Here is a 27,837-nt window from a genome sequence, read left to right as displayed (position 1 = left end):
TCATTGATCTTATGTATAGTTCTCTTGGTCTCTATTCGGTTTATTTCCTCCTTTATTTTGATAGGAAATACTCTCCAAGAAATAGAAACAGGGAAAATTTTCTTAGAAAAGATGCCAAAAGTGCAGGCAGGCAATCACAAAATAAACAAATGAGACTACATCAAACTAAAAAGCTTCTGTACAGCAAATGAACAGACTGAAGAAGCAGCCAACAGAATGGGAGAAAAATTTTGCATACTACACAAGTGATAGGGGATAAATATCCAAGGTTTACAAGCAGCTTCAGACACCCAGGGACTGAAAAAAAAAGCCTGTGAAAAAACATTTTTCAAAAGAACTGATTCAAATGGCTAACAGACATATGAAAAAATGTACAGGCTCCCTAGTCATGGAGAGACAAATGAAAACCATATTGACGTACCACCTAACTCAAGTTAGTCTAGCTTACGTTCAGAACTGTGGTACATCTACTTTATGGAATATCACTCAGCCATTGAAAAGAATGAAATTATACCATTCGCAACTAGATGTTCCCAACTACAGACCATTATGCTCAGTGAAAGAAGTCAGCCCTTGGGCCCGACGTGGTGGTGCAGTGGTTAAATCCTCGCCTTGCATGCCCGGGATCCCATATGGGCGCCGGTTCTAATCCCGGCAGCCCTGCTTCCCTTCCACCTCCCTGCCTGTGGCCCGGGAAAGCAGTTGAGGACGGCCCAAGGCTTTGGGACCCTGCACCCGTGTGGGAGACCCAGAACAGTCTCCTGGCTTCGGACCGGCATAGCATCGGCCGTTGCGCTCACTTGGGGAGTGAATCATCGGATGGAAGATCTTCCTCTCTGTCTCTCCTCTCTGTATATCTGCCTTTCCAATAAAAAAATAATAAAAATAAATCTTTTTTAAAAAAAAAAAAGAAAGAAGTCAGCCCTGAAAAGACAAATGCCATATGTTCTCTTGAAGATAAGGAAACCATCCTACAAACTGGAATGTATAGTGATGGATTTATAGAGACTAGCATATCCAGATGTGAAGACAAAATGCAACATGCATCCCTACTTCCAAATCAAAGATGGACTCCCAGTAAAAGCGTCAGTCATATATAGAAAATGGAATGCTAGACTGTCTGACATTCTCTGTATTAGCAACGTCCAGTCACACTTAAGTAGAAGGCTGATGGTAATGTAACTCCTTATGAAGGCATGTACTGTTGTGGCAATATGGGGAAAATCAGTCATGGGATGGTAATTCGGGGGAGGGGAATGCCAAACTATATAGAATTGTACCATGAATTTCAAAATTTAAAATAAAAATTTAAAAATACCTATAAAGAAATGCTCAAAGCAACTTTATTCATCATAGCCCCAAACTTGAAATAACCTAAATATCATTCTTTTCAATGAATAAATAGCTCAAAAAAAAATGGTGTGGTACATCCATACCATGGAATACCACTCAGCTTTGAAAATGAATTGTGGACATACATGACAACTATAATGGCTCTCAAGGAAATTATTCCAAGTGAAAAGAAGGCAATCCTAAAGGGTCACATAGTGTATTCCATTTCTATCACAGTCTCAAAATGACAAAATTAGAGATGGAGAACAGACTAGTGATTGTCAAGGATTAGGGACCTAAGAAGGAGGGAAGATGCTGTGATCATAAAATTATTGCACAAAGAACCCTTTATCTTACATGTCATGGAAGACATGTGAATCTTTGTGATAAAATTATATCGATAAAAGTGTGTGTGCAAGTGAACATAGGTACAAACGTTGACATACGAATGATGTTGGAGTATTGTATCCATATCTGTGTTATTATACAACATTTATATAAAATGTTACCATCCAAAGTAATCAGGGAAAACTTTTGGGGGGGTCTTTCTTAAAACTATAAAAGTATAATTATATAAAAATAAAAAGTTAAATAAAAGAGGTGTAAGCATTAGCCTAGTGACTGATCCACCACACCACATATTGAAGATCTGGGATTCCCTTCCTGGCTTCAGCTGTGCACTGCAGCACTTTGCCAATGTGGGACTTCAGAGACAGCAGTGCTGGCTCAAGGGGCTGGGTTCCTGCCACCCACACGGGAGACTTGGATTGCATTCTCAGTTCTTGGCTCCATGACAAACCCATACCCTGTCATTGTAGACTTTTGGGGGGTAAGTTGGCAGATGGGAATTTGCTCTCATTGCTTCTTAAAAAACAATAAAAAAGTAAGTTCAAATAAAGATGATCTACCTATAACAAGAAATGTGATCAACATAGCAATCATAGTTCAGAAATCACCAGAGACTTACTCACCCAACACTTGCCTAGACACTGTGGTAGGTGATGAAGACCCGATGGCAAAAAAGCAGGTGTGGCCCCTGTCATCATAAACTTTCAGATTAGGAAATATAAAATTAGCTTGATGTACATGGAGAGTCATTCTCTCATCAGGCATATGGGTGAGAACTAGAATCAACTAAAATTTCAAACAATAGGATAAAGGCTAATAGCTTTTAGAATACTACATATGCTAATTAAAATAACTAGATCACTTAACACAATGAAAACCTGCATGTAACTTAGAGAAAACACCAAACAGAAAATCATATATTCATTAGCATTGTAATTAAGGAAAACTTATTTTATATGAATAAACGTTTATTGATTTTAGATGATTAGAAAGAATAAAGAATTGTGAGACAAATGCTTTCTAAACAGAATCTGATAGTATCATCTTTCTGAGTCATAATATTTTCATTCCTCTTTATAAAAGTATAGACATTCATTTATTTAAATTTTTACAAAGTCAAGAATCATCCAACAGGAAAAATAAGTAAAGCTAAAGTAATTTCAGCTTTTTATCCATGTGAAAATGGCTGAAATGGTGTCAGGTACTGAGGATGGTTCTCCTGGAGAAGTTGTGTGTGCAGCAGTTGGTTTCCACTCGTTTGAACAACTGAAAGAATGTCAGACCACTTCCTGTGAGAACCATCCTTGTGAGAACAAGGGCAGGTGGCATGGTGGGCAGAGGGAGTAAGGGAACACATTCAGTGAAGACAAGATGCTCTTTTGAATCACAGGGCATCAGAAATCATTTAGGAAGAGAATCTGACACGAAATTATTTGTGTTGCACAAAGTGTGATTAAGGCCAGACAGCTACTAATATTAGTATATCCAAATCTGCAGGGCACACAACAGAGTGGGGAGTCAGTAAATTAATTCAGTGAACTGCAAAGCCAGCAAGGCTAGGTAACAAATCATTTGGCCAAAACTGCAACCCTGAGCTGTCACAGATATAGGGCAGATCCTCCCTCTGGGAGTACAGCTGAAGGTATTCCTTTTGTTTCAGTCTTATCTCTTTTGATAAGAGGAATTATTCTGAAAACAATAACAAAACAAAGGAAGTTTTGCCCTCTCTTCAACAGTCTAGTAACTTCTCCTTGTCAAACAAGGAGACAGTTATCTACTTGAGTACAGGTTCAAAAGGCACCAGGTGCTACCCTCATTAGGAGTAGCCTAGCAGGAGAGTGAGGGAGCCCTCAGCTGCCTTGCCCTGAGGACCCGCCCAGCAATGCCAGGGTCCCTGGGACCGATCTCCATGTGGCAGTGCTGTGCACCCAACCTAGCACCTTTATAACTGACAGCCTCCCAGCTTGCTAAATATAGTCACAGAGAAAGGTGTTGAACAACAGCCTTTTCATTTCCCAGCCCAAGGTCTATCAAGCATTTTCATTAAAAAAGAAAGAAAAAGAAACTGAACCAATAGTCTTGTTTAAAAATAAAAAAAAAAAGTTTTTTTTTTCCAGGAGATACTGAACAGTAATTGCCATGGACCTGTAACAGATCACAGAATAACAGACAGGTAACAATCTGTCCATATAACAATATTTCAAATATGAAATTCATGGTTCAGGAAGAGACAGATAAATAAATAAATATGAAGGGGCATTTCAGAGAAGTTTCCTTTGCTTTCTCCCATTCCCACTCAACTCTGCTTGTGTGAAGTTTTGATTCTTACATAAAAGAGCCAAACCCTGTCGGGACCAATATTAGTCATTTCTGTCATTAAGCCCTCTACACAAAGAGAGAACAGGGAGAGGCATAACATATGATAGGGTTGCTCATTATCTCTCTAAAGACACCTATCTTTTCAAATAATCTCATTATTTAAATTCCATCTGGCACTTTAGTCTGTTCAGAGATATTAAGTTAGGCATGAATTACAAAACAAGCCCATCTGGGCTGCAGTTGGAGTTTTAAGCACTTTTCTTACATCTTTTTCCTTGACTTGGCACATCTTTGAGATGTAGCTTACTGAACAGAATCACAACATATCTGTGGTGGGGAAACATGTTTTTGCGACGATGCATTCCAATCCATTTGATACATCATTGCAGCCAGGTAATACCATCTTCTTCTTTGTGCTTTTTACCAAAATAATGATGAGGAGAGCTGCTCTCCCAGCATTTGCTAGTCCCATTCTCTCCTTTGCACAGGAAACTCCATTTATTCTTGTTTAATACAAGCATCCCTTCATGTCCTATACCAGGGATCCAGCTCGACTCTGAGCGGGCACCATGACAGGTACTGCACCAATTCGCTCCAGAGTAGCTTGGCTGATGGTGTAGGAGTGTGTGTGTGGAGGCCGTGGCTTCCTGTTGATTGAGCCATTGTTCTTGGACATGACCTGCGGGGATGACCCTCTGTTGGCTGTCACTACCAAAGTCTTAGGTTGACCTGGAACCAGATGGTTCCCATTTGTATAGATGGATGGGATATTGGCATTGCCTGAGTGGAGGGAGAAAGACTGGCGCAAGTCAGGGAAGTGGTTCAAAGACTCTGCATTCCTATGAACTTTGGGGTTGTTGCCCCAGTAGCGACTGTTGTAGGTGTTAGAAGAGGTCAATGTGTTGTTCTCTGAGGATGACATCTCAGTATGAAATGCTTTGGCAGAAGATGAACATTTAGGTGGAAGATCATCTTCTCTGGAAGAAACAAAAAAACATTATCATTAGAATTCTTCAAATTTACTTGAGATCTATTCTAGCCTTCTACCAGAACTCTTTCCTTTTTTTTAATGCTAAGAGTAATATGGGTGATACACCATTCTCAGGAGAGTATCACATTTGCTACTATGAAAGCAAACACAAACGCCACCAGATGGTCTCAGCTTAGGCATCCATTCTCATTGAGACAATGGTCAAGAAAATCTTCCTTCTGTATCTCAGTCTCACAGGGCAGAAAAGAGAATGCAATTCAATGGGGCCATCAATCAATGGAGCATAAGTAACTGAACACAACTAATGTGTGCCAGTGATGTCTGGGGTAGTGTTGAATCAGATGTCTGGGGCAGTGTTGATTTCAGTGAACAGACAGATAAAAATGGAAGGCACGTGTTCCAGAAAGCATACACAGGTGGTGAGATATGAGAGAACACAGAACAGACTGGAACGCCAAGTGAGTAGAGCAGGGTAAGAGAAGACCAGGCAAGCAGGTGCAGTCAGTTCCTACAGGCCATGTGACTCATGCAAAGGAGACTGAAGTCATGAAAGCATTTCAACAAGGACATGACCCGATGAAATCCGAGGCTAGTCCAGAGCCCCTGGATCTCTATAACATTCCATGACCCACGCTCTTTACAAGCCATTTTGATGTTGCTTCCTGAAGGTGCTTATGTTCTTTGTGTACAGGGACTGGTATGATCTCAAGATGCTCCTTTCTGTTATAAAGTCCATGTTAAACACATGTTTTAAACTAACTTTATTCCCATGGACCCTGGAGACATATAAAGGAATAAGGGAACACTTCATTTGTCTCTTCTTGATTGGCTCATCTTTTGTTACCTTTCATGACCCAGTGAATAAAGTTAGGTAAGAGTGAAGAAAAGCATGTAGGAGATGACACTATGGTGTGCGCACTTCAATGTTCTTGACCATCACAGTTCTAAGATTAGCAAAGAAATATTAACTTCATAAAGGAAGAGTAATATTGGCTATGCAAGACAAACCTTATTTCATTAGGAATTTCTTCTTCCTCCTCTTTGTTTTTTCTTCTCCAATAAAAGAATGCCCCTAAAATTAGTGCAATGCAAAAAATGATAATAACTGCACCAGTACCAATGGCTCCAGCTATTAGTCCAATGCTCCTGGGTTGGGCTGCAAAATATATTTAAGGTATTTTTTTAAAAGAAAAGAGACACACAGACAGAAAGGGAGTGAAATAGCATATAACTGCACAATCTACAAGCACACAGCTTACTGAAGAAGCTGCTCAAAATAGTTTATGTGTTGCCCAAAGTGCTCATGCAGTTAAAACTTAATTAACTTTCTATAACTCCAATGGCTAGGACTTACATATATTAGCTCTCAATATCTCTAGAATGAACAAGTCATTAAGCACTTCACAGCTTTAAGAGAGCAACAACTAGAAGATAACAGAAGACAGATGGCATGTTTTTACTCTGGCTGATCTGCCACAAATCAACCCTGGCAATCACAAATCAACCCTGGGCTAGCTCATGACCTTATCCCAGCTTCAACACTCCCTTTGCAAGTACTGTTCAAATATCCCAGAAATGACCAACCTGCCTGGCCATAGCTCAGCTGCTCAACAACTGAGCAGACATGAGGGTGTGTTAAAAATACAAGAAAATATTTCATTGGTCCTAAATTATTACAAAGGTTTGGCATCTATAGTATTATGACACAAGAACTGGTTTGAGTCTCATGATTCTGAGAAGGAAGATACCTTTCCACAATGATTATCATATTCTGGAGGCTAAAAAGCACATTAAGACATTTATGAGATATTTTAACAAAAATTAAAACCAAAAGATTTTTAATCAGTTTTTCAGAAAACTTCAAAACAAATAAGCAGGATTTTTCACTTCCAGGTTTAATATATATCTTAGTTTCGGCCCTAGAGTGGAAATCATAATTTCACCTACTTACGTGAAATAACCTGGAGATCCAGAAGACAGGTGCTGGTTCCGATGGCATTAGAAGCTACGCACTGGTACAAACCTGAAGACAGAGCACTTATGTTCCGGATGGTCACTGTCCCCTGAACCTGGTCTGTCACAAAACAACAATCAAAGGAAGAGTTTGTGTAAAGAATACCAAAGAATACAAGACTACAGACAGCTATTAATGTGTTTTGTTTGTCTTATTTTTGAGGGAGAAATTTGGTGTTCTTGAACATTAAGGACTAAAATCACCATATTACTTGGATGATCTGGAACCATGACAGATCCTTCTAAACAATGACAATCTGAAAAAAATTACTCGGTGGGGCCGCACTGGGATGCAGCTGGTAAAGCCAGTGTCTGCAGTGCCAGCATCCCAGACAGGCACAGGTCTGAGTCCCAGCTGCTTCACTTCCTGCCCAGCTCTCTACTAATGTGCCCAGGAGAACAGGGAGAGATGGCCCAAGTACTGGGAGATCTGGAAGAAGCTCCCATTTCCTTGCTTCAGACTGGCTCAGCTCTGGCCATTGTGGCCATTCAGGGTAGTGAGCCAGGAGATAAGAGATTTCTTTCTCTCTCTGTTTCTCTCTTTATCACTCCTGCCTTGCTCTGTAACTGCCTTTAAGATAAATAAATACATTCTTAATTTAGTCTGCACATTCCACATTAAAGCCTAAATGTTCATAATTTTCCATGAGGAATGGTAGCTAATGCTTATTCTAGAGAATTTGATATAAAATTTTAATTCTGAAAAAAATGCAGTGACCTTTACACTTAATGGAGACAATATAACATTATGCTTTCCAGTATTGCTTGTGAGTCCCTTCCAGCAACAATTACAATTGTTCGTGTTAGTTCATTCTTTCCAAAAAGCAGTTAACAACACAAGAATGGAGCTAACTTCAGGAGATGCCAATAAAGGAAACCAAGAGGAAGCAGGCCAAAGTGGGGAGTCTAGATTAGGAGCTGTGAAGCCGGGAGGGAAGAAAATAAGACAGCATAGGAAGAGCCTCACAGAGCAGTTTCACCGAAATTCCCACCAGGCAAGTGAGGAGCCCTTGAGCTGGAGTCAGCTACTGAGGGAGTCCTAAGCCTTGCAGGAACAGGCCTTACAGGGCTCAGTCACTGCCTGGGGACTGCATGGGAGAGGCTTGGCTCTGGTGTGAAGAAGTGGATCCTAAGGGGACATAGCCAAGGCTGTCAGGTAGGTTCCTTCCATTAGTAAGTCCAAACACAACATATCCAAGACTTTGAAGAAGGGTTTCAATAGTTCACATTTTACTAACTTGGCAACATTAGCATAGTTCATTCATTTCTATACAATGTGAATAACCTGCACTAACAAAAAGCACTGAACTGCATAAGCTGTTGTATGTAGCCTCTCAATTTACAACTACCCTAACAGGTATTTTTATTATGAATACCACTGAATAACTGAGGACACTGAAGCTTTATATTGATAATATCACACACCTGAACATTTGAAATTAGAGTAGGATGGAGGACTGTCTTCCCTCTGAAATCTAAGCTTCATTACTTCCCTCAGCCAGGAAGGATAACACATCCAAGTCAACTGAACCATTCAAAGCAGCTGCAAATTTAGAAGCAGAAAAACTTTCTAATGGCATAAGCAGAGAACCTTAAGTAAAATCTAGTATAAAGCCCAAATATGCCCGTGGCAACAACTGGAGCTACATGTACCCAAGGTTGACATTCTTTATATGAAAGTAAAATTTAGTTAAGTGGTTTCTCCTGGCAATTTTTCACTCTAACTCAGAAACAGGGGCCTGGGTGGGGAAAAATACACCTGGTCACAGTGGGAGAGTCTGTATCAGTTCATTCCTTGGATACATTAACATGTCCTGAGTGCCTCCTCTGTGCTAGGTATCTTTTAAGGATAATGACACAAGACAAACACAGTCCCTTACATTAATGAGAGAAGGAGGCAAGCAATTACAATAAATGAGGTAAGTGCCAGCCAGGAAAATGCGGAGGAGGGACATGGACTGAGACCCTGGGAAATCAAATGGACTGTGGGGTGGGGGGAGAACAAATAGCTGGTCCAAGTATCTTAACAAAATCACTGAAAGATTCAAGCATCAAGAATCCCCAAGGTTACTGCTTTGCCTTCAAACATAACAACACTGTGTTAATTGCATACTTGAATCAATCTGAATTAATTTCAGCAAGCTGGACAGGAAAAGGAGCGATTTAATTTTTGTGTTTTGGATAGCTCTTGTTTTGCTCTGTAATGGAAGCACTTAAAGGGTTAAATCACAGTCTACGGAGAATTTACTTATTCTGAGTACAGTGTTTGACAACTGAGGCTACTTGGGTTATACTGCACACACAAAACCCAATATACCCAGCGATTACCTGATTTGTATTTGTGTATTATTTGCTTCTCTTAAAAAAATAAAAAGCCAGCAGGCTTTCAAAATGCATTCAATGGGAGCAGCTCAGTGAATTTACCAAGATGCTCAGGCTAGTCTGAGAGTAAATGTTTTCTCCTGGCCCATGATCTATCAGATCTCCGAGGCCCTCATTAGTTATCCCTGCCATGTGCTCCGCTAGCATTCTTCACACTCTATGGCTGACACTTATTCACACTGACTGTAATTGTTTCCCTACTTGTCTCATTAAGGGAAGGCAACGCATTTGTCTTGTCACCAGTATATCACCAACCTCAGAAATTACCCAGCACACAGAAATGTGCTCAACAAATAAAGGTGTCCAATCCATAAATAAAGGAGCCACCTTCTCTTCTGTGTTAACTATGTATCACATAAACTGCATGAAGACCCTTAAATATCACACATGTAATTTTATAATAAGCTTGAATTCTAGATTCTTACTTAACTTTTCTTATTCCTTTATATTTGAGAGGCAGAATGGCAGAAAGAGAGGAGCTGAAGATTGACAGAGAAAAGAGAACTATCATTTGCCAGTTCACTTCCTAAATAGGCAGAACAATATCCAGGGCTGGGCCACGCCAGGCCAGGCCAGGCTAGGAGCCTGGAACTCCATCTGAGTCTCCCACAGTGATGGCAAGAGTCTAAGTACTTGTGTCGTCTTTCACTGCTTTCCCAGGCACGTTAGGAGAGCGCCAGATCAGAAGCAAAGAAGCCAATACCTGAACCAGCACTCATAGGATGTGAGTGCTGTAAGCAACTACTTAACCTGCTGCACACAAACACTGGCCCTGCGTTCCCTACTAACTAAAAATGAGAAATCTCAGAAGCAATATAACATGCACAAGATCACACAGCACAAGAAGTAGCGATCCAAAAAGAGGTCTGTCCAACACTTATAATGGCCAAACGCACACTTAATTTCCCAGAAGGCATTTAAAAACACAGTATCTAATAGGGTACATTTGTAAAATATGTCCTAACTGTAATGTTCCACTGCTGTTAGTATTATAAACTAAGCCATCTGCCTAAATACCTACTCAACACATGCCCAAGTTTTATCATGCAAGAAAACCGTAATTCTCTGGGCAATCAATCCACAATCTAAACATCTTGTTGCTGTTATTTCTCTGACTTTTCCCCCACAATCTCTGAAATTCTAGGAATTTGATCAGCTCACAACAACCTGGCAGTTTTGTTGACATGCCCCTGCAGATAATTTGAAATCTTAAACAGCTACATAGCATTCTGGCATGTAAAATGGAGATAAACAGTTAAAGATGATGGCATTAGAAAGGCTTCGGAAAAAAAATAAATAAAGGTGAAGTCACTGTTCTTCCCTTTGAATCTACAGACGCAGACACCATGAGCTGCTGCTATCAGAAAGTACTAACAAATGAGGTCGACATACCATGGCAGAGCTCACTCAGAATGCAATCAGGCAACAAGACAGATGCATTGATAGGAGAGGATTAACCAGGAACAAAACAGAGCTTGTTTACATGAACAAGGCAAAGCAGAGATGGGAGCAACTTTTCAGCAAATACCAGGCTGTCTGCAGTCACAAAGCATGCTAACAGGGCTCATTCCTCAATCTGTCACTTCTCTTGGCCTGCGCTGGCACAGAAGCAATTTGCTGAAATGAAGTTAGTGAATAAATGTTCTTTTGATCTTCTTTCTTTTAAAGAATGAGGGGAAGCTCTGTTGTGTGGAACCACAAAAATTGGAGAGCTCAGAGGACTTCAAACCCCAGTCAGTTTCAACTCACAGCAAGCTCTGTATGCCACACAACCTGTGCACCTGCCCTGCCATGCCCTTGTTAGAAACAAATCCAACTGCCTGTTCCACTTCTTCCTTTTTCATTAGTTCCGGAATCCCTCGAACTTCCCAGTGAATGGTGCATCCACTAAGAGTATGTGCCATAGAGTCAAACAGCCTGGTTTGCTGTTTTAAGTCCTTGCGACTAGTTTTATGTGGCCTTGTGGGTACTACTCATTCTTAATCTGTGTTTAGTTTCCTTGCCAATAATCTGCAGCTACCAAGTGCCTGCACATTCATTGCTTGTCACTGTGAAGACTAAATGACCTAGTGCATGCAAATGAGCTCAGTACAGTGATGGTAGTGCTTGCATGTGGGAATTCCTTCCTGGCATTGCTTGAGAAATTTACATATTTTTCTGAATGATGAGAAATACTAAGTCAAGAAATTTGTAAAATGTCTACAGCCTATATTTTCAATAGATATTAAGCTTCAGGTTTCACAGACAACAGATAAAAATCCATAAATCATAAATTATTATGGACTTTCATCTGATTTCTATACTTTAACAATGAAAGGCTATAACAAGCAGTGAATCATTTCTAAGTTTTAGAATTATTTTGTTAAAAACACAATGATAAATGCATGGCTTATTATTATTTGGTTCAACATACTATGACAAAATTGTATATTTTAATAATACACAAAAATGATGTCAACTTGAAATAGGCATTGCATGACTTAAAATTGAAAGCCAGAAATTTTAACACAAAATACCTACTGAAAATGTTTGAAAACTTATCAGATAACTCACTATAACAATATTTATATCTATGTTATAAATATATATATCAAGGTTAAAGAGAAATTTAAAACATCATATAGCATTAAGTACACTATCCAATGTCCTTTTAATCAAATTTCTGAGGTGTAGAAAGTTCTATTTCAGGCCCAGTATGGTAGCCTAGTGGCTAAAGTTCTCACCCTGCATGCACCAAGAGCCCATATGGTTGCTGGTTCCTATCCCAGTGGCCCCACTTCCCAACCAGCTCCCTGCTTGTGGCCTGGGGAAAGCAGTTGAGGATGGCCCAAAGCCTGGGGACCCTGTACCCTTGTGGGAGACCCAAAAGAGGCTCCAGGCTCCTGGCTTTGAATTGGCACAGTTCCAGTCATTGCAGCTACCTGGGAAGTGAATCAATGGATGGAAGGTTTTCTTCTCTGTCTCTCCTCCTCTCTCTAAATATCTGAGTTCCCAATAAAAATAAAATAATTTAAAAAATAATAAATTTTAATACATGTTTCATATGCAACTGATCAATATATCCTAGCACTCACAACTAAACACAGGAGCTCCTACTGTTGTTTGTTTTGCTCATCTCACTCCAAACACCAGCTTTTTTGTTGTTCGTGCAACTGACATGCACATTATCGCTAGGAGACTTTCAGCTGCCCAGCCTTCATATTCACAAGGTCCATTCTTTCATCATCTTTGAATATTTGCTAGGATATCATCCTTTCAACCAAAGTATTTAAAATCGCAGCTCCTCATCCTTCAACTCGTCTATTTGATCCTGGATATATTTTTCCCTTCTGGAACTTATCACACATTTCTAACACACTATGAGTATTGAGAATTCGTACATTGCAATCTCCACACACTAGAATGTAATTTTTAAAAATGGAACAATAGCCTTCTCGCTTAACAAGGTATCTGCAGTTACTAGAAGAGTGGGAAGCACACACTAAGTGTTCAACAAATATTTGTGGAACCGATTATTAACAGAAATTACATAACTATACAAAAGTACCACAAAAACTTGGTGGAAACACAGAAAAAGGTAAGATTATACGTGCAAAAAATTTTGAAATCCTTGTATTCTTTTTGTAATATGCATTTCTAATGAATTTTTGAAGTACCTTTGTAGAAACGCTGTGTTTAAAAAGATAGATGGGCCTGGTGGCATTACCTAGAGGCTAAAAGTCCCCGCCTTGAATGTGCCCAGGGATCCCATATGGGCGCCGGTTCTAATCCTGGCAGCTCCACTTCCCATCCAGCTCCCTGCTTGCGGCCTGGGAAAGCAGTAGAGGATGGCCCAAAGTTTTGGGACCCTGCACCCGCGTGGGAGACCTGGAAGAGGTTCCTGGTTCTTGGCTTTGGATTGGCACAGCACTGGTCATTGTGGTCACCTGGGGAGTGCATCATCAGACAGAAGATCTTCCTCTCTGTCTCTCCTCCTCTCTGTATATCTGACTTTGTAATAAAAATAAGTTAAAAAAAAATCTAAAAAAAAAAAAAAAAAGAAGAAGAAGATAGATTTGGGCCCGGCACAGTAACCTAGTAGCTAAAGTCCTCGGCTCACATGCACTGGGATCCCATACGGGCACCGGTTCTACTTCTGGCAGCCCTGCTTCCCATCCAGCTCTGTGACTGTGGCCTGGGAAAGCAGTGGAGGACGGCCCAAAGCCTTGGGATCCTGCACCAGCATAGAAGAATTGGAAGAGCCTCCTGGCTCCTGGAGCCTGGTTCCTGGCTTTGGATTGGCTCAGCTCCAGTCATTGTGGCTGCTTGGGGAGTGAATTATCAGACAGAAGATCTTCCTCTCTGTGTCTCCTCCTTTCTGTATATCTGACTTTCTAATAAAAATAGAATAATTCTTAAAAAAAAAAAAAGGATTGATTTTAAAACCTAAAAAAAATAGAGAGGGGAGGCACACATAAGCCTTATGAGAAATTAACAAAGGGTTAAAAAATTAATAAATCTATGATAAATTAAAGTACATTATATTTAGTAAGTGCTCATACATGTTCAGTATTGTTACAAAAATTTCATGTGTTTTTTTTTTCATTCTTAGCCAATCACGAGGTAGATTGCCTCTATTTTTAGAAATAAGAAAAGCAAACATCAGGCCACATACACAGAAATCTCTGGATCCAGAACTCAGCATCATACCTCTGACTCCAGAACCTATACTTAAAACACCCATAGGTTTTCACATTGAGAAAACAAGCAATTTTATTTCACGATGCGTGAACTTGGAGCAAAGAGACAGTTTCCAGAAAACTACAGATGTTGCAGAAAATTTGAACAGACCTCTACTGTTAGAGAAACTGAATCAGTAGTAAAGAATCTACCAACAAAACAGACCAACACACAACCCTCAGACACATTCTATGAAATCAACAGACTAGAAAATGAAAAGCTCAGAAACATATTCTACAAGATTGTTTAGTAATCCAACATTAAAATTGAGCCAGGAAAACAGATGATAGGAACAAACACTTTTCTTCACTGATGTATAAATTCTATTAAATTACTAGCTAATTAATAATATATCCATGTATAGCTATCCCTTTATGTCATTGAGCATTTAATAGCTAGTCTCAACAAGAAGTTATTATTACTTATAGTCAAAATACTATATACTAGGCTTACATATTCATCCTGCATATAAAAGCTTCATCTAAGTCACTCAGAAATGCTATTTTTCTTTGAGTTCAGTTTTATTACTACAGGTATTAGAGGTGAATTTAAATCAGACTCACTGCACTTTTACAATAGATACAATAATCAAAAGACAACCTGATAACCAATTCAGACTTTGGGCATCTTTTTTCATTCTTGGTACTTACGAAAGAAGCAAAGAATATTCAAGTTGCAAAGAAGGTATGAAGAAATCTGATATACGCTTATACAGAAACAATTGTGGATGGTTCTTAACTTACAGGTCGTTATTCAAGTATTCATTTGTAATTGTAAATGCCATAAAAGTTTCCACGGAAATGTTACACATATAAACCAGAGACTCTTAACGCTGCCAAAGCAGACCTTGAATTTGATACTATTAATCCTGTTTTTTTTTAAGTAATCTATACCAAAAGAGGTGGACAATTAAGGAAATATAAAAATACTTGCTACAAAATCTGGAATTTGAATACAGTTTTCAGTATTTCAAGACAACAATAATTTTAAGCGTGCCATTTGCAATGATAAGATTTATAAGTTAAGCCACAAAAACAAAGTGGTTGAAACATGTAGACAGCAACAATCAATAGGGAAGAGTTAGTGTTGTTGAGGTCATCATCAAGAATCCAAAAGTTACTATGTTAAAAGGGTTTTTTTTTTTTTAAGTAAGTAATTCAAGGCTAGGTTTTTTTTTTTTTTTTTTTCCTTTTAAAGAGAATAGGAAAGTCTATCGACATTTCTGGTGGGTTCTTAAAGAATGATTCTTCAGTATCACTGAATTCGTACAACTTACGACTATTTTTTTCTGTGATGGACAAACTTGCTAAGCACAAGTTGTTTGGGACCTTTCCATTACAGTGAATCTTGCGTGCGTGTGTGTGTGTTTCATATAATTGACATATATTTATGATGGACAACGTGATAGCCCAACATATGTACAAAATGCATGATGATAAGGACAGAATAATTAGCATTTCCATACCCTTATCATTTCTCTGTGTTTGGAACAGTCAAATTCCTCTGTTCTATTTCTTCATAAAATGTTAGTGAATTGTAAGCTGTGGTCACGCTATTATGCTGCAGAACACTAGAACTTATCCCTCCTATGTAACTGTATTTTAGCATCTGGTTCCAACCTCTCTCTTCTCTTCTCCTTACCCTTCACAGTATTTAACAATAACTCCATCCTCTCCTTTGAAATTAATTCTTTCAGCTTCAATATATAAGTAAGAACATGCAGTGTTTATCTTCCACATCTGATATATTTCACTTTTGTAAAATGACCTCTACTTCTTTCCATCCATGTTGTCACAACTGACAGAACTTTCATGGATAAATAATATCCTATTGTGTATATACACTACATTTTCTTTAACCATTTGTTCACTGATGAACAGTGGCATTGGTTCCATACTTTGGTTAGTGTGAATAGTGTTATGAAATTAATATGAAAATTCAATGCCCTTTGATGTGCTGATTTAATTTCTTGTATATAAACAAAAGGTGAAATCTAATTCTTTACATTTAAAATTTATAGGGGCAGGCACAGAGGTTAAAGCCTCCACCTGAGGCACTGGTATCCCATACAGACAGTGGTCTGTGTCCCAGGTGCTCCATTTCTCATCCAGATCCCTATTATTATAACTAGGAAAAGCAGCACAAGATGGCCAAGTCCTTGGGACCCTGCACCCACATGAAAGTCCTGGTTCCTGGCTTCATCCTGGCCCAATCCCAGCCATTGAAACCCTCTGTGGAGTCAAACAGCGCATGGAAGATCTTTTCGTATCTGTCTCTCCCCATCTTTGTAAATTTGACTTTCAAATAAATAAATCAACCTTTAAAAAGAAATCTGTAAATCTGCCAAGAACACTGCATGATACCTTTTCTGTACTGGATATGATACAACATTCAAGAAGTCTGAATTTTATTTTCTTGTCACATAAGATTTTTATATATAATTCTATAATTTTCTTTCATTTTATTTTATAAAATATCTTCAATTTTAAAGAATATTTCCTTTAAGATAAGATTTAGAAGCTGCATTTATATAGAAAGTCATCCATAGCACCCAAATCTCCTCCATCTTTTCTAGCTGGCATGATCCACTTCTGGATCTTCTGTTGAGGAGAGCCCTTTTCCTGTGTACTTTCCTATTTTCTCCTCTAATTAAACTTGAGACTATGCAAATGTTTTTCACACTAAAATAAGCAGTTTTATCTCAGTTGGGAAGGAGAAGCATTTAGCTCATCACTCCAATGGAACAGAATGTTCATATATCATTACCCCTAGGCCAGATGTATTTCATAAGGGCAATATATAGAAAACAAATAAAATGACAAATTTCCTTTAAAGTTGAACACACAAAGTGATCTAGAAAGCTTTGTCAGCAATTACAAATACGGAGTGTTATTTCTCAATCTACAGAAGTTACTTCTTGAATCTCAGAATTGCAATTTTCTGGGATAATAGATAATTAACAAACAAACAAACAAAGAGCATTGTACATACCCTGAGTGGCTGTTGGAGGTAGTTTGAGGGTATTGTCTAGCTTCTCCCAAAGGTAAGTTGGCCGAGGAATGCCTTCCTCTGAGTTACATAGCAGGACGACATCACTCCCGATATCCTGGGATCCTTGGATCTGGCAGTGGGGGGCAGAAGGAGGAACTGCAACAGGAAAAGTAAGTAACAAAGAACATATTTACTGTGAGTTACTGGATGGTGATTGAGACATCAATAGTAGATGGAAGGGCCTGGCCAGCTCAGTTGGTAGAGCATGAGACTCTTAATGGTAGATGGCACTGTGTTTAGAATATATGCCATTAAACCAATCCAGGGGGGAAGGCAGAAGACACCGATACATAATGCTTGGGCACAGGTGCAGACTAGCAATGACAACTGACAGGGACCACATGTGTCAAGAGTGGTTTCCTGATTGGATTATTGTATTCCTAGGGTGTGTCATGTTCTTAGTTCCACTCTACTCCCTTTAATTCCTAAAAGTTCCATGTATTACATGTTGCCTTTAGAAACAGTGCTAATGAGGTCACATCCAGAAATTTCAAGGAATAACATTCATTTTACTGGCTGTTCTTTGACTAAGACCACCTTAGCAGTATCCTTTTTATTCTTCCAAACAAAAATCAAGATCCAAAACACAAACAGGATCCATTTTGTGCCAACATTTGCTCTATGGTAGGGAAAGTAAGGTCACTATATGAGTAAGGGGGGAGGGTAGGAGAGAGTTGACTGTAATGGAGTGGACATTTCACAATCATTAAGACAGATAAGAACATAAAAAACACAGAACGAAAAGTTCTCAAAAGTACACAAAAGAAAGAAACTGGTAATTTTTAGAATAGTGAACACTGTATAGAAAAAGCAAAAAGCAAAAAAAAAAAAAGTCAGGGAACCTAACTGCTAATGGAGTGAGATCATCTCCTTGATTTACTACCTTTGACTTGACAGCCATTAAGTAATTTTTTTGGAGTTAGAATTAAATTCCTAACACAAAGTGAAGGCTTTTGAAATTTACCTCTAAAATTTTTTTATAACCTAGTGGGTCAGTTACCTTACGCATACAAGCATAAGAATAAAATTTCAGTCTATTAGTACTAACTCAGAGTATTCAAATTTTAATTACTCAAGGCTTCATGTTTTCATTTGGCTTTCTGACTCTCCTTGTGCCTTCAACACTTTTATGATGAGCTTCTGCTCCTCAATAAGGAAATCCCACTTGATCCTGTCATGGACACACTTGACACACATGGAGCCGCCCTAGGACCTGCTGACATGTTTCTTCCTCTTGAACAACGTCAACAGAATTTTAAGTCTCACAGCATAAATCTCTCACAGTTGGCCTGGGCATATGCTACATGCAAATCTGGGTGTCTTCCCAACCTTCTTAGTATAAAGGTAGATGATTCTATTCCCAGGAGTCTGGGACAAGCTGATATGGTTGGAGGCTGTATTATAGGAAAGCTTAACACTGACCATACTCACCACTCTTTTATCAGCTCAAGAAGGTAGCCCTAAGAGGTCTGATCTCCTGCAACCATCCAGATGGTGAACAATTGTTCATGGTAGATTTTAAAATTTACACAATTTTCAATATTCTGCAATGAGTAAGATTTTAACAACAGAAATCCCTAAACTTATCCTTATATTTTGTCCTCTAAAACTATGGTCAAAAATGGCATAGAGGATTATACCATATTCTCAGTCAAAAAAATGCCAAAGTCTGTATCTTCAAGTGGCTCAACAAGGAAGCAGAACACAAGGTGCAGAGCTTGACGGGGGATGTGGAGGCAGAGAGGCAGAAGACCATCACCAGCAGCCTTCTCTGAGTACTTCCTCCATTTTCTCACATGAAGTGAGTTTAGCCACCTCTCCCACAAGTAGTGTTTGATATGGAAGATGGCAGAACTGAGAAACAAAACAGGCTGAGAATTGATCATTTACAGAAACAATCAAGAACTGTGATGATCTTAGTGATATGCTGCATAAGACATGAAGTGACGGTATTGTTCTTTCATGTGCTGAAACCTTTGCTTCATATTTGCAATAAGTGATTCTCTCTTTACTTTGCTCTAGCTAAATTCTGTTCTGCAAAAGTTAAAAAAAAAAAACTGGAAGGCTACTTTTATACCACTTTCCTACAGTTTCAGAAAATACCATTTAACAAGGAATTTTTAACACTCCCCTGACACAAAGAAAGAAGAAACAAAAGCAAAGTGAGTTTACAAGAAAAGACACAAGTAAGTATGTTTCAGAGTAGAGGCCCAGGTACTTTGTCACTCACCTAACACCGTGAGACCAGTGACCCCAATGTTCCTGCCTCCTCTGTCTGGAAGGTTGTTGACCAAACACTGGTAAGTGCCAGTATCTGAGAGCTGAGTGTTGTTAATGAAGATAGAGACATTGGTGGCTGGCATGGTGCCTGTGAATCCCACCCTACCATGGAACCGAGGGGTACCATCAAACATCTGTCCACCCTGATACAGAATGACCTGCAAAAATTTAAAAAAAAAGCATAGTAAATAAATTTCCATTGGAATGTCTCTTCAACTTAGAACAACTGTGTGGTAGACTGCATCAGATGATACTGAAAAATTGCTGTGGGATTTCATTGCTATTTTGAACTTTTGCTATAGCAGCTATCCACAGATACCAGAGTTTTCAATTCTTACATTTATAATTAAAATAGCACTTTTTCTTTACCTTACATACCATAATATAGATCATAATATAAATGTATTTAATGCCATCAATATTTTTACCACTTCAAAAAATTTCAGTATATTTTAAGAATATAAGCCATTTCTGTTCTCATGCTTATTTACTATATTATAAATTGATGTAGACCATATTGGTGACCTTATGTCAATTTTTACTGTTAGTTAAGTTTAGGTAACTCCCCATAGCAGAGAACTCAGAAAGGTACAGAAAAAAGCCACACAATTTTCAACTAAGGAGTGATTCTAATCAACATCTACTTGTAAATGTTTGGAGAACTAAAGTTCTTTCTCTACTTCTTTTGCTCCAATATTGATTCCTAAAATGACAATGTTGAACAAAATGATCTTGAAGGCACAGTGCAACCAAAACGCCTCATGCTTTGTAAAAAAAAAACAAACAAACAAAAAAAAAAACTTCTACTGGAATTCGTTTCAAAACATGTAATTCACTATATGTTTTTAGCTAATGATACGATTACTGAAGCAGAAAACCTTCACAAGATAAATAGGGTATCTTTATAAATAAAAGTATCCATTATTATAATGCACCAATTTTCTTAGCATTATTTTCTGCAATGGGTACTAAAAGTCATGAGTCTCCTCTCTGCAATTGAGACAGATTATTGGAGAGTAGCTTTTGTTTTCATGGACATTCTTGTGTGTGCACAAATTTATATAGGATTGGCTAGTGTACCTATTTTTTAATACTGTGAAATGAAGTACTACCTAATATTAATTTCTTTCTTACTATTATCACTATCTTTAAAAAACACACTATCATGATGCTAGTGTCAGTTTCTATACTTTGCTTTTCTTGTAACCAATGTTTTTGACAGTACAATTTTTAGAAGGATTCCCTTAACTTTTGCCGTATTTTCTTTTAAGATCATAGCCTCTTATGCTAGTTATTTAAGAGCAGGTAAAGATTGGACATAAAGCCTCACAGGCTCACCAAAAATGACACCATGTTCTAGAAATCAGATGTCCATTCAGTATGCTTCTTTATATGTCTCTTGCTAAAAAGATTAGTATTCCAGAGGTAGAACAGAACAAAAATATACCTGTTCGGGCTGGTTAGCATTGGAGAGAGGAATGACCATCCAAATGACATTAAGATTAAGGAGAGCTGCATTGGTGGTAAAAGTGCAAGGCAGGATTGCAGTCTGACCCCGAGCCACCTGGATACTCCCAGGGCTCTCGGACACTTCCAGAGAGATTGCGACACCTACAAAAGAAGGAACACGAGGGTTACATGCTCCACTTTCCTGGCAGTCCAAAGCCCCTCAGAAAGGTTTGTGTGTTGTGGTTGGTCACTTTACTATGGATAATGTAAACAGTTGACATGACAGTCTTACTAAACAACTGCTCATGAGTCAACTAAGTCAAAACCACAAAAATGGCTTACTCCTGTAGCTTTTGGAAGTGACATCCAAAACATCCTAGAAGCTACTTTCTCTACTTGGTATTTGGCTAATTCAAAAAAGAAAATGAGAGAATTCAACTGATAGGATATGAGCAAAACTTGAATTGATGATAAAAGGGGAGCAGCAAATAAAATTATTAAAAGCACCACTATACACTGCAGTATTAAGTCACTAAGTAACAATCTGACAAAATACTATGCTTCATCCATGTGCTGCAAACTAGATGTACATCATCTAGTTGATGAATACCAGAATACTTATGTTCCAGTCTGAGCTCCTACACTTCTGATCCAAATTCCAGATAAAGTGCACCATGGAGGCAGCAGGTGATAGCTCAAGTACTGTGTCTTTGGTGCCTATATAGAAGACCAGGATAAAGTCCAGGCTCCTGGCTTCAGCCTATCCTTCCTATGGCTACTGGGGGTACCTGGAGAATGAATCAGTGCCGATGAATCAAAGATCTTCCTCCTCTTTTTTTTTCTCTCCTTCTCTCTCTTTATATAAATATGAAGTGTGCATCTCTAATTCCAAATAAAAGAAAGTCTCCCAATGAAACTGTTAAATGTTTTACCTATACCTACAACGCCATGATACACTCAAACAGAATGTTGGATTGTGACTAGTGCTGAAGGATTATACTATTGTAATAATACAGGGGGAACTGGTGGGCAATTTTTGAGAATGGAGGAAGGAGAGGTGAATGAGGGGAATTCCTATGCCAACAAAACTGTATCATGGAAAATAGTAACAATAAAAATACAAAAAAGCCAAGCTACAGACTGGAAGAAAATGTTGCATATTGTACAATGAATATAGAATTTAGCCAAATATGCAAATAATTTTTACAAGTCAACATATTTAAAAGAATCTAAGTTTTAAAAGAACAGAAGGCTTTTTTAAAAATATTTTTTCTTTTCTTTTTTTCTTTTTTCTTTCTTTTTTTTTTTTTTTACTTTAAAGAGAAAGAGAAATAAAGGGAGAGGGAGAGAGATCTTCCACCCATTAGATCACTCTTCAGATGCCCACAGTGGCCAGAGCTAAGATACTCCAAAGTCAGGAGCCAGGAGCTTCTTCCAAGCCTCCCCATGCATGCAGGGGCCTAAGACTTTGGTCCTCTACCAGGCCATCAACAGGGAGCTTCATCAGAAATGGAGCATCCAGGACATGAACTGGGGCCTATTTGGATGCCAGGGTGGCCACAGATAGACAATTAGCTTACTATACCACTGCACTGGACCCACAAATGGTTTTAATATATACTCCAAAAAAATCTTATAATCACATAGCAATATATTCATTCTCAAAATGGAAATACATGTTAAGACCACAATAAAATATCAACATGTATCCATTGGAATGGTGATAATCAAGACAATATCAAAATTTATTGCTGATGGGAATATAAAATGATATGACTACTAGTTAAACATAAACATACCATTCAACAGCAATTCTGCTTCTTGGCAATTACTCATGTAAAATAAAAATGTATCTATGTTAAAAACCCACTTATAAATGTTCACAGCATTATTCAAACCATTCTCCATATCAGAAACAACACAAGTATTCTCTAGACAGTGAATGGGTAAATGGAAGAAGGATATCTACACAATGGAATTCTACTAATAAAATGTGTAAAACTATTGGACACAATTTAGAGCACGTATACACTTTCCAGAGACGTGTTGCATAGTGAGAGAAACCTCATGTGAACACTATGGAACACATGGTTCCACATGGATGAAATATCTAGAAAACACAAATTAGTAGAGACATGAAGTAGATGAATAGCTGTCCAGGAATCTAAGAGGAAAGCAACATCAATGGTACTTTCAAGAATGATGAATTCTAGATGTAGATGGTTATGATGGCTATAATAGTGGAAGTCATTGAATTCTACAGTTTGCATGGGCATATCTTGTGAACTATAAGCTATACCTTAAACAATGCTCCCTCCCTCCCTCTCTACCTCCCACACATCTCTCCACCTGTCAAATAAAAAACATAAATTAATAAAACTCTATAATGAGACAAAATGACATACAAACTGAGAATGAAAGGGAAAGATGTGGACTGGGAAAACAGTTAAAAGAGGCTGAGCACAAGCCAAGCAACTGTGTGGGAAGCACGGAGCCTGGCAGGCAGGACAGTGCTGCTGCAAACAGCAGGACTCTAGTGTCAGCAAAAGCTGCCATGAGTCAACTGCACTTACTTCACATTTGCATGTGATGCATACTGACATTCCAAGTTTTAAGATTACTGTGTAAGGAATAGGCCACATGAGTTGCTTTCAACGCCTGTAAAGGTACAGTTTTGAAGCCGTGCAGATATGGTTTACAATCTGGCTTAGCCAGATATCATCTGCTTAGCCTTTTGGCTTCAAACACTTCACTTAAGCTCCCAGTCTGTTGCTTTATCTGTAAACAGGGCTAGATTCCTTTGGTGGATCATCAAAGGGCCATGGGGAGGGAGTGCCAGAGGCTGAGGATGATGACTACCACCGCTAGGGCTCACTGACCATACCACATCAACACTAAGCACTGTGTATACACTCACTTAATCCTAAAAGATACCCACTGGCAGGAATTAAAAAACAGCTCAAGAACACAGACACACATCTGGGAAGGGGTACTCTCTGGATTCAAGTCTGTGCAATTTGTTCATAGAGATAATACAGTTAACTACTTCACATAACTACAGAAATTATTCAACAAAGTTCACTGGCATTGTCATAATATGTTATGCGATCAGAAAATATAAAACTAAAACTGAGTTTTACATAAAGCCATAGATGGAAACTGGTTTATTTCCTGCCTGTATACTAAAAATCAGTTTCAGTCTGCAACCCTTTCTACAGATAAGAGCAGCTTATTTAGGGCTGGCCCCTTTTCTTTCTTTCTCGCTCTCTTTTTATTTTTGATTACTTTTACATTGATTAAGGTGATAAAGGTCAAGGGCTACAGGAAGGTAGATGAGATCACCATTTCCACATTCTCCTTTTTTCATTCCTGTATCTGGGGGAAGGAGGGAGGTAATAGGAGAAGCCACGCCCAGCCTCCCACCCATCCCAGGGTCCCTGATGTGAGGCATGCTCCAAGGGTCCTGCTCAAGATGTTTCAACAGTTCAACAGTTCTGAATTACTGCCCATCCTGCCACTCCAATCATGGTGAAATCTCCCCACTGGTTGTCACACACCACCTTAGGGTCTCTGACTAGATATTCCCTGCCAACACTTGGCTGGGGTAGCTGATCAACTTGTTCTCTCCTTCATCCTGTTGTGGTACCAGGTGCCCTCTGCAGAATCCAGTACACTGCAATATCCTCCATGTGCACCCAGACATGCTTTCTGCTCTCCGTCCAAGCCCCTGAGGAAGCCCAGCTCTGACACATACACCCATAGTCAGCCCATGCAACCTGCAATTCTCTCCATGGTTGGGGTTCTGAGTCCAGCAATTAATTCAGTTGGGGGGATCCCAAAAGAAACTTCATCTTTGGTGATCCAAACCTGATTCTTGTATGTGCTTTCCAACACAGGGTCCAGCACAGTCTGTCACCCTAATCAGTTTATGCACATGCTGCTGGTTGCAACTGCTGGGTCAGTTCTGCCTCCAGCTCTGTCTTCTACACAAACGAATGGGTGTTGCAACCCAGCCCAATCTTGTCCAGTACACACTTGGCCCTCACCCAAACCAGTGGGAGCTGCAGCCTAGTAGGAGCGACCCACTATAACCTCCCCCAGTTCTGCCCCCTTCCCTGGTACCCATGCTTGTCACTATGTATAGCACACTGGTCCAGTCTGCCCCACATTCCATTCAGCTCTCCTACATGTCAATGGGCACTGAAGCCTAGTTCAACCCAACCAGCCCCACTATCCATTCCATACACATGCCAGCAGGTGCCACTCTGTCTAGACATGCCTGCCCCAGTCCTGGTTCTCATGCTCACCAGAGTGGCAACCCATCAGGGAAGTGTTCACTATTTCCCTACTGAACCCACTCCCACTACCGGATCTTGTACTCTCCAGGTGGTTCTGCAGTTTAACTTGACAGAATAAGCCCTCTGTACTAGCATCTGTCAGCTGGTGCTGCGGTAAAGCCCAACCAACCCACACCCACTCTGGTTTATGCAAGCACCAGTAGTAACAATCAACTAAGCCCAGTTTTCCTCTGATCCAGCGCACATGATGCCAACAGGTATTTTAGTCCTGCCTGGCCTGGTCTAGGGCTAGCTCCTTTTATAACTGAATTATAGGCTCCTGGACCCACAGATGATTTTTATCACCATAGACTGTCCCCCTCTTAGAATTTCAACACTTCCCTCTGCCCTGCAGATTTCCTTATTGTCTTTAAAAATCCTCAAATATTTCAACTTAGACCTCCCAACTCTCTAGGAACTTACATCTCTTTGGCATTTGATATTAATCTTTTGGAAAGAACTTCTATACTCAGTCGCGTGGTAGGCTCTTTGCCCATTCAGTCTTTAACCTATTCCTTCCATCACCACTTCTTCAAATTAGTTCTCCCAAAGTTTCTCAAAGACTCCCTTGGACTGCAAATCTCATGTAATATTCATGGACTTCTACCAGTATCGAACAGAGATAATCATTGCCCTCATTCTAGAAACACTTTCCCCTTAGTTTCAGTGATGTCATTCACTTCTAGTTTTCTTCATCTCTGTATAAATACATCTTCTCAACTTCCTGTTTTGTTTCACACTTTCCTACTTGGCTACTAAATGTTGGTATTCTTCAAAGGGCTGCCTTGATTTCTTATGCTAAACTCTGTCACTATAGGATCTCACTTACCACCATGAATTCAAATCTCATATGCATGCTAATGGTCTCCATTTCTAACTCAACTTCTCCCAAATCCTAGACAATTCCACAGAGACTATCCCAAAAACACTTCAAGTCAACTTGTGCAAAATTAAACCCTTCCCTGCTATACCTGCCTCTCCTGTACATAAAATTCCCCTTCCAGTATTCCATGTGGTAGTGAACTTTCCAAACAGGACCAAGTTGATCCCAGAAATTGAGAAATGTATCTCATCTTTGATTCTTTCATTTCGCAAGCCCAATCCAGGATCAAATCTGATCCACATTACCAACTAAATTTCTCCTGATTTCTTGAGTCAGAGCCCTTCTCTGACCTGCTTTGTCCCTTGTCTGCCTTGCTTTGTCCCCAACTGTTTACACAGGCACTCACTCATCCTTCACATTAGCTCAAGTTGTTATTTTCTTGCAGACTAGATTTCCTCGGGCTCTAAATCTGGGGTCAGCAATTCACAACACAACATCAGAATACTCTTCAAGTTTGTAATCACATTTTCATTATTTAACCGATCTTTACCCATCTACTTCATGTCAACAGGGATGCCATAAACTTCATGAATACAGTAAAGTGAACTAATACAATTCCTTTGATTTCATATGGGATACTCATACTGGACTCCAAAAAGATAGGCTTGCCGAAGGTCTTAAATTAAGGATATGAATTTTCTTATTTCCAATAAAGTATGTTTTTTACCATACCAAACTCTTTCATGACCATGCCAGAAAACAAAGTGATGATGGCACCATTGACTTTTAATGTGATTAGGGCAAGAGGATGCTTTTCTTTACCAACAGACTAATGTTGATTCGAATTCATTTGCAAATATACCTATTTCCTCTGTCTCATGTACATAAAAACATTTAATAAACAATATTAGTCTATTTAGCTGCTAGACTGCTCTATGGAACAGTTTTCTTTTTTTAAAAGTCATCCAAAACTCTAAAATATTATGAATGAGATACAAGACAGTTTTTTTTATTAATTACATTGCATTATGTGACACAGTGTTATGGGCACTGGGCTTCCCCCCACCCCTCCCCGAACCCTCCCTAAACCCCTGGGTCTCAAGTTGTTTCTTTTTTTTTTTTTTGATTTACTTTATTTTTATTGCAAAGTAATATATATATATAGAGAGAGAGAGAGGAGGAGAGACAGAGAGGACGATCTTCTGATTATTCACTCCCCAAGTGACCACAACAGCCAGAGCTGTGCCGATCTGAAGCCAGGAGCATGGAGCTCTTCCGTGTCTCCCACATCGGTGCAGTGGCTTTGGCCTGTGTTCGACTACTTTCCCAGGCCACAAGCAGGAAGCTGGATGGGAAGCGGGGCTGCCAGGATTAGAACTGGCACCCATATGGGATGCCAGTGTGTTAAAGAAGAGGACTTTATCTGCTAGGCCACTGCACCAGGCCCGTGTCTCAAGTTGTAAATTGGAAAGAAATCCACACTGTCTTAGACAAAAAAGCACAGCTGAAGAAAAGAACTTGACATCAGAGAGCCCTTCAAATTCTTACATATGATCATCTGCACTTTGTAGTCAAAAGAACAAGCAAAAGGTACTTCACAGTAATCTACCTACTGCTGCACTTAAAGGACATAAAACCTTCCTAAACACATCAGAGACAAGAGTTCAGAATGGAGACTGGTCCAAACAACCCAACTGAGATTTCTAAATAGAGCATTTGCTGAGGTATACACAGACCTCCTTAACACAAACATAAATCTTAAAAAATACTATGGCCCGATAAGACAGCCAAGT

At 39.2% G+C, this 27,837-nt stretch overlaps 1 protein-coding gene across 4 annotated transcripts in view; it reads right to left on the bottom strand.

Moving 5' to 3' along the window:
- Window positions 1-4,157: 4,157 nt before the first annotated feature.
- IGSF11 (immunoglobulin superfamily member 11) overlaps window positions 4,158-27,837 on the bottom strand; it is a 143,072-nt gene continuing 119,392 nt past the window's right edge. The window contains exons 1-6 of one of the 4 annotated variants that reach the window (XM_040984185.1): window positions 20,883-21,052; window positions 19,386-19,593; window positions 17,096-17,251; window positions 6,942-7,064; window positions 5,999-6,146; window positions 4,158-4,976 (exon numbers count right to left, since the gene is read on the bottom strand). In XM_040984185.1, the coding sequence (XP_040840119.1) occupies window positions 4,532-4,976; window positions 5,999-6,146; window positions 6,942-7,064; window positions 17,096-17,251; window positions 19,386-19,593; window positions 20,883-20,921 (1,119 nt within the window). In that variant the 5' untranslated portion in view covers window positions 20,922-21,052 and the 3' untranslated portion in view covers window positions 4,158-4,531. Of the gene's footprint in view, window positions 4,977-5,998; window positions 6,147-6,941; window positions 7,065-17,095; window positions 17,252-19,385; window positions 19,594-20,882; window positions 21,053-27,837 lie in introns of those variants that run through there. The other 3 variants (XM_040984184.1, XM_040984187.1, XM_040984186.1) reach the window with 3 other exon arrangements.

This window comes from Ochotona curzoniae, unplaced genomic scaffold (genome assembly GCF_017591425.1).
Source record: "Ochotona curzoniae isolate NIBS_2020 unplaced genomic scaffold, NIBS_Ocur_1.0 contig_4093, whole genome shotgun sequence".
NCBI lineage: Eukaryota > Metazoa > Chordata > Mammalia > Lagomorpha > Ochotonidae > Ochotona > Ochotona curzoniae.
This window is presented reverse-complemented; position numbering and strand designations above follow the sequence as displayed.